The sequence below is a fragment of the Rhinopithecus bieti genome, unplaced genomic scaffold (genome assembly GCF_001698545.2).
Source record: "Rhinopithecus bieti isolate Rb0 unplaced genomic scaffold, ASM169854v2 scaffold_10015, whole genome shotgun sequence".
Classification (NCBI taxonomy): Eukaryota; Metazoa; Chordata; class Mammalia; order Primates; family Cercopithecidae; genus Rhinopithecus; species Rhinopithecus bieti.
Window position 1 is genome coordinate 1,963,817 of NW_016806417.1, and position 7,834 is coordinate 1,971,650.

Sequence of the window (7,834 nt, forward strand, 5' to 3'; positions counted from 1 at the left end):
GTTTCACCGTGTTAGCCAGGATGGTCTCGATCTCCTGACCTCGTGATCCGCCCGTCTCGGCCTCCCAAAGTGCTGGGATTACAGGCTTGAGCCACCGCGCCCGGCCAGGTAAGTCTTTATTATATCCGAGTACTCAGGTTGGGTGGTGGGTTCACGTTATTATGCATTATATAGTCACACAGGTATAGACAATAGAGGAAAGAAGGAAAGATGGATGGATGGGTGGGTGGATGGATGAACATGGAGGGACATGGCTAGATGGATGGATGGGTGGATGGATGGATGGGCAGATGTATGTAGATGGATGGATGGATGGATGGGTGGATGGATGGATGGATGGATGGATATGAATGGGTGGATGGATAGATGGATGGATGGATGGATATGGATGGATGAATGGATGGGTGGGTGGATGGATGAATATTGATGGATGGATGAATGGACAGATGGATAGATGGATGGATGGGTGAATGGCTGGCTGGATGGATGAATGGATGGGTGGATGGATGGATCAGTGGATGGATAGATGGATATGGATGGGTGGGTGGATGCATGAATATGGATGGATGGATGGATGGATGGGTGGATGGATGGACTGGTGGGTGGATGGATGGATGGATAGTTAGATACATAGAAGATAGATAGGTAGATATATAGATGAGGGTAAGGAAGGAAGAGAAGAAGGAAGGAAAGTTTCTATCATCTGGTTTTCAGTGTTCATACTTGATTATATCACACCTCAACATAGTCCTGTGATCAGATACTTGCCCCTAAAACTGCTGTAATCCTGAAACTTGGGGCCCCATCTACTCTGTCCCCACCACAGGACATCTGGTCCTGTACCTATAGGTCCTACTGTCCTGAAAATGCCAGAGACAACCAAGAGGCCAGGGAGACTTCTGAGAAAGAAGGTTGACTGGGAACCCCCTCCACAACCTCTGCACCCCTACCTGTTTCCTTCCAGGCGAATTTCACCACTGAGGTCCAGTCATAGGCCCCCGGCTCCTTCTTCAGCCACTTTTCCATCTCCTCCTGGTTGCGGTCAGTAAAGTCGGAGAGAGTGATGTCTCAGAAGGACTCACAGGCAGCAAGAACTTGGTAGATGGTAGGGCCTGAGCCAATGTCGATCAGCATGTCCCCTTGAAGGCCTCCTGTGGGAAGGAAAGACTGGTAATGGACGGGTGAAAGAAACGAGACCCAAGGCAGACACAGGGATGAGGACACACACCCTGGTCTTACCGAAGGGGCAAATGGCATCAAGCATGGTGGTTATCACGGATTGGCAGCTCCCTGTAAGCCAAGCCTCATGCCAAATATTTTATATGCATTAATTTCCATTTATACCTCAGAACTACCCTGTGTACTGACTACTATCACTATTTTCATTTTACAGATTAGAAAACTGAGCCTGAAAAAGGTTAAACAATTAGCACAATATCTTTCCGTCAAGAACATAAGCCAAGAGTATAATATTTTTGGGACAGAGAACAGAGGCCCAAGCCCTGCTCTGGGGAAGATTCGGGCTGGAGGGTTCAGAGCGGACATGCTGGGGGCAGTGGCTCTTTAAGTTTCAGGCTGACTGGGAGCTGGGAGCCTCCCCTGGAAGTCCAGCCCTTGCTGGATGGGTTCCTTGTTCCTTGGAGCGGGGAGGGGTATAAGCATGCAGGAATAGGAAGCCGGGGCTGAGGAGATGATCTGGGAAGATGGCCCCAGGAGTGAATCCAGGGTCACCTGGAAGCTGGAATGAAGCATGACTTCCAACATTCTGTCTGGAGCCCAGGCGTGGGGCCATCACTTGGCCTTCCAAGCTTGGTCACACCCAGTCCAGCTATTCTCTGATTTCTGCCTCCCGCACCGGCCTGCTCCTCCAGGCTCAGCAGTCTTTTAACCCCCTCTTACCCCCCCCCAGACCACCAGGAGACTCACCCGTATTGTTCCGCAGTCAAGTGCCCAAAGTGAGGACATGGCTGCTTGAGTTTAGAAGACGTGACCAAATCATGGGGTCACCGTGGGGAGGGCAATGATCATCGGGAGATAGGCAGAAGTCACCATCAATTGCACAGATGGCTCAGCTGAGGTCCTTGGGGCCTGAGTGCCTTGCTGTCAGGTTTGCAACAGGGTTGAGACCCCACCTAGCAATCCTTGTCCCAGGGCAGGGCTTTTCCAGGTCCTCATCACAGACACATCTGGGCTGCACACTCTGGGCATAGGCGATCCTGACCCACTACAACCCCGCTGTTTGCCCTTGGCCTTCTGGGGGCCCCAGATGCCTGGCTGTGCAAGGTCAGGACTGAACTTGGTGATGACCTAGAGAGCCTTTTCTGCTCCACCCCAAAGACCTAGGGGCTAATGGAGAGCAGTGTGGGAAGTGCACGGGGCTGTGCTCTTCCTATAGGTCCTGATCCCTCAGCTGGCACACAGCTCCTGAGCCGTGGGGAGACAGACCCAACTTCCAGTATAATAGCTGCCCAAAGAGAGGGGCAGGGCCCCAGCAGCTCCCCCAGCCCACCCCCCAAAACCCCTAAAGGAAACCAGACTGCCCCCAGGACACCTTATTCCCATCCCTATCCAGATTCCTTGGAGACAGGCTCAAGGGGAAGGGTCATCCTCTGCTCACCAGGGCCGAAGGTCTTGTGGAGACATTCCAAGTTAAACTTCAGTATGTCAGCCTAGGGTGAGGGGCTGCCATCGAAGCTGTAGTAAGTGGCCAAGCAGTCCCTGGGCAGGAAGTGCTTCTGGTACTCATCACCCCCAGTGAAACCACCCTCCATGGTGTCCCTGAAATGTGCCCTCTCCTGGCTGTCAGGTCTTATGAGGGCTCCAAGCTCTCCAGGCTCCACCCCCAGCATTCCAGCTTCATCCCATGGCTCCTCCCAAGTATGCCTCTCCTTGAGCTTCTCCTATGGGCATGCAGAAGGGAGTGCATTCTTCACCACCTCCTAGTCACACTGACACACACGAGGTTTCCTCAACCCCAGCACTATGACCGCTGGGGCTGCAGCTGCCCTGGCCCTGCTTCCTCTAGGGACCAACCCATGTCTGTCAAAGGCAATTGATAGTGCCTAGCCCTGGGTGCAACTCTCAGCCCTGCCAGCCACATGCTGCTGTGTGGCTTCCAGCAGGTGTCAGACCCATGTTTCCCCATCTGTGTGCCCACTTCACTGACTGTGAGGACCAAAATCACTCCCCTAAGTCACAGGTGTTGTGGCCTGAGTGCACATCTTGTCCCCTGGTGGTCAGTGGGGTCCAGTGGCTCTCTCTAGGCCAGGCAGTAGGTACAGCTTCATGCATCCCCCATCCCTGCTGGAGAACGCAGTTCAGACTCCAGGAGGCAGAGCAGAATGGCTGACTTGGCATCACTGTGCGGGTCACTGGGAGAAGAGCAGAAATTGTCATCAATCTCCATGAATGAGAACAAGGGCACCTGGTCATAAAGCATAAACTGTCAGAGGGGTCCTGGCTTCCTGGCCGCTGACTCACCAGGCAACTCCGGGTAAGACACTCCTGGCCTCGGTCTTCTCTTTGAAATGGGACTGGGTTGTAAAATCTCCCACAGACAGAGAAAAGTTCAGTCTCTGTTTTTGGCATTAGGAAATGGCTCTGACTTGGCCACAAACCAGACAGAAATGAATCTGCTACACTGGAGGTTCAGACCTCTTACCCTGAAAGTGGGAAGGACAGGAATACCTTGTTCTGGCTTTAAGTAAACAAAAAATTCTGAATTCACAGGGCCCAATAGACGGGGGATGCCACAGAGGCAGGGAACACCCAGCGGTCGTCAGGGCCCAGCTTCCAGGAGGTGGGTGCGTGGGCAGCCTCCAGGGAGGCTTGCAGCCGTCGTGCTGGCCTGCAGAAGGCATACAGAGCTGGCGGGAAACTGCAGGGCTCGCGTTACATAATTGGAGGAGTGTACAATAAAGGCATGGTACTAAGTTGTGGGCAGTGTGGAAGGAAGACATATGGTACCTCTATTAGTCAGGGTTCTTCAGAGAAACAGAACCCAGAATGTGTACACTGAGAGAACCAGATCTATTGTAAGAAATTGGCTCGTGTAATTGCGGAGGCCAGTAAGTCCAAACTCTGAAGGGTGGAACCAGGAAAAGCCAATGTTGCAGTTCAAGTCCAAAGATCAGCTGCTGCCAGAATTCCCTCTTGCTCGGGGAAGGCCAGTCTTTTGTTCTATTTGGGCCATCAGCTGGTTGGATGAAGCCCACCCACATTATGGAGGACAATCTGCTTTACTCAAAGTCCACAGATTTAAATGTGAATCTCATCCAAAAACACCCTCACACAAACAGCCAGGATCATGACTGACCACCTATTTGGGCACCATGGCCTAGCCAAGTTGACTCATAGAAAGCACCATCACAGAACCTGAGGGCTAGCAGCATGGAGGAGCCATCATCCCACTGAGACTGAGACAGAGCTGTGCAGAGAGGGCCTCCTGCAGCAGCCAACAGCAAAGGAGCTGATATGGTTTGGCTGTGTCCCCACCCAAATCTCATCTTGAATTGTAGCTCCCACAATTCCCATGTGTTGTAGGAGGGACCCAGTGGGAAGTAATTGAACCGTGGGGACAGGTTTTCCCATGCTGTTCTCATGATAGTGAATAAGTCTCATGAAATCTGATGGTTTTATAAGGGGGACTTCCCCTACACAAGCTCTCTTTTTGCCTGCTGACATCCATGTAAGACATGACTTGCTCCTCCTTGCCTTCAGCCATGATTGTGAGGCCTCCCCAGCCATGTGGAACAGTGAGTCCATTAAATCTCTTTCCTGCATAAATTACCCAGTCTTGGGTATGTCTTTATTAGCAGTATGAAAACAGACTAATAGAGTAGCTAAAGAGTAAATACCCAGACCTCCTTCTCCTACCTCCCTCCAATATCCTGCCAAATTTAGAGGGAAGGGAGTGGTGACTGCAGTCCACACGTCAGTTTCCTGGCACTCCAAGTAGCCTGGGGAGGAGAGGATGGAGAGCAGAATGGAGAGGCTCATGGAAGATGCCCAGCATTAACACTTAAGGAGTTGAACTGTGGACATGCATGTACTATTCAGGGATTACACAGAGCCCCTGCAGCAGGACATGGGCATCTAGGGAGTCTGTATAGGGCGGGAAGAGACCATCCTTCCCAGAACTACACATCCTGCTGCAATTGGATGTCCTTGGATGGTTAGAGGATGCCCCTCCTAATGCAAGGCCTCCAGTACCTCCTGCTGCCAGAGGAATGAGTCCAAACTCCCCCTTGGCAATCAGAGTCTCTACCCTCTGGCTTCCACCTGCTTCTCCACCACTCAGGCCTTCTCCATCCCTACATGCCTCGTGACTCTGGCCTAGCCAGAGTCCTAACAGCACTCGGGCAATCTTCTCAAAGTGAAGCCTCTTACGGATATATTCTAAGAACGAGTTTCTTAACCTCAGTGCTATTGACTCTTCAGACCAGGTAATTCCTTGTTGGGGTGGGGGTGTGAAACTGTGTCATAGGATTTTTAGCAGCATCCCTGGCCTCTACCGCCTAGAAGCCAGTACACTCCGAAGTTACAACAACCAAAAATGTCCCCAGACGTTGTCAAATGTCCCCCGGGAGGCAAAACTGTCCCCAGTTGACAACCACTATCCTAAGGTTTGCCTTCATCAATGTGACAACACTTTGTTCATGAGAGGGCTAAGCTTTAGGCCCTTTTAAGAATGTGTGCCTTATCTTAGACACCTTTCTACACAGTGGGTTTTTTTTAATAGAGCAAGGAAATTTCCATTCAAGAGGACTTCTGTTGCAATAGTAAGCAAAGGAGCAAATTTCTAGCTGCCTATCAGGAAAATGAGACCACTTGAAAAGTCAGACAGATAAGAAAAGGATCAAGCTCCTTTTCAAGATTAGGGAAACTACCATCTCAGCATTCCACACTCCCTGATACCTCGCTACTTCTCTTCCTGCCTGGCTCTGTGGGGTGAAGAAATGAGTCCAAAGAGGGAACTTGCCAGTGTAAATGAGACTGTGTTTTCTCCGGTGAGTTGCAAGCAGGTACTCAGACCCTCATCTCACACCAAACACCAAAATAAAGGCTAAATGTCTTTCTAAAAATCAACCACAGAAGCTATCACAGTCAAATTGTTATCAAACTTCTGGGTAAGAGAGGATTTTCTAAACCTAGATCGAAGAAAGCCCAAAGAGGAAAAAAAACCACATTTTTTATTTTACATTGTATTACATTATCTCATATTTTGTTTGAGAAAATTAAATATTTTCCTAAAAAATTAAAAGTAAAAAACACTGTTTTCCTTTTGGAAAATAATTTGGTGATTATTTGTCTAATTTATTTATACTAAAAGTTTTGGAACTCTGACCCAGGAATCCCACATATAGGAATCCAAAATACAGAAAATACAGAATACAGAAATACAGAAAAAGAATCCAAATACAGAAAAAGCAAATGTACAGCAGTATTAATTACAACATTATTTACAGCAAGCAAAACCTGCAAGTCTCTTACCTGCCAAGCACTGGAGAGCAATCAAGTCAACCTTAACTGACATTCTTGTCAGCCCCCAAAACTGACATTCCGGAGCCTTCCTGGTGACATGGAGAAGTGAGGTTGGCCCAGGGCTGGGAGAACAAAGCGATCCAGATAGGTACACACAGTGAGGAGATCACAGCCCTGCAAAGACTTTTCAGATGCAAGTGTGCAGAGGCAGAGGCCAATTCTGACATAAGAGATGCTGGGACAAATATAAGACCCTCAATGTCACTAATCATTTTAACCCACCTAGAATTCATGCTAATTGGATTGCAATATGATTTTTTCTTTTCTTTTTTTTTTTTTTTTTGAGACAGGGTCTTGCTCAGTTTCCCAAGCTGGGGTGCAGTGGTGGGATCATAGCTCACTGCAGCCTTGAACTCCTGGGTATAAACAATCCTCCCACCTCAGCCTCCTGAGTAGCTGGGACTGTAGGCACGCACCATCCCGTTGGCTAATTTTTTTTATTTTTTGCAGAGGCAGGATCTCACTATGTGGCCCAGACTTGAAATTCATTTTTAATAAACTGGGTAGACATCTAATTTTATTTTCTTCCAGCCAGATAGGCAGTTATGCCATCACTATTAATTATGTAATTGACACTTTTCTTATTGAACTGAAATCCCATGGAGTATGAACTCTGTTAATTTCAGAAGAGGAAAATTTACATTTAACACAGTAAAATGACAAGAATTATGACGAAAAATGGATTAAAATCTACACTCTGTTGAAATGTTTTCTTGTGAACTCAAAACCTAAAGAAATAAAAAATAAGGCCAGGCGTGGTGGCTCACCCCTATAATCCTAGCAATTTGGGAGCTCAAGGTGGGAGGATCACTTGAGCCCAGGAGTTCAAGACCAGCCTGGGCAACATAGGGAGACCCCACCTTTACAAAAAACAAAAATAAAAACATTAGCCAGGTGTGGTGGTGTATGCTTGTAGTCCCAGCTTCTTGGGAGGCTGAGGTGGGAGGATCACTTGAACCTAGGAGGTCGAGGCTGCAATGAGCTGTTGTCTTGCCATTGCACTCTATCCTGAGTGACAGAGTGAGATCCTGCCTCAAAGAAAAAAAAAAAAAGAAAAAAAAGAAAAGAAAATGTTGACCATCTTTGATTCTGGATGGTGGGAGGGGGCCTTAGTGCTCAAAGTGTGGTGGCCTCAGTAGTGTCTGGCAGCTTATAAGACATGCGGAACCTCAGAACTAGAGCCTGCATTATAACCCAGTCCCCAGGTGACTCCTAGGCACACTAACATTTAAGCAGTTCTGGAGTGGATGAAGACAGGAGAACAGTGTAAGGATGAGGCTTGGAGTTGGTC

The 7,834-nt window shown here is 48.7% G+C and overlaps 1 protein-coding gene across 1 annotated transcript in view; it reads right to left on the bottom strand.

Annotated features, from left to right (window-relative positions):
- The window catches only part of INMT (indolethylamine N-methyltransferase), a 7,555-nt gene extending 3,039 nt beyond the window's left edge, over positions 1 to 4,516 (bottom strand). The window contains 2 exon segments of the mRNA XM_017876440.1: positions 934 to 1,151; positions 2,618 to 4,516. Coding sequence (XP_017731929.1) covers positions 934 to 1,151; positions 2,618 to 2,849 — 450 coding nt within the window. The 5' untranslated portion in view covers positions 2,850 to 4,516.
- Between the last annotated feature and the right edge of the window lie 3,318 nt (positions 4,517 to 7,834).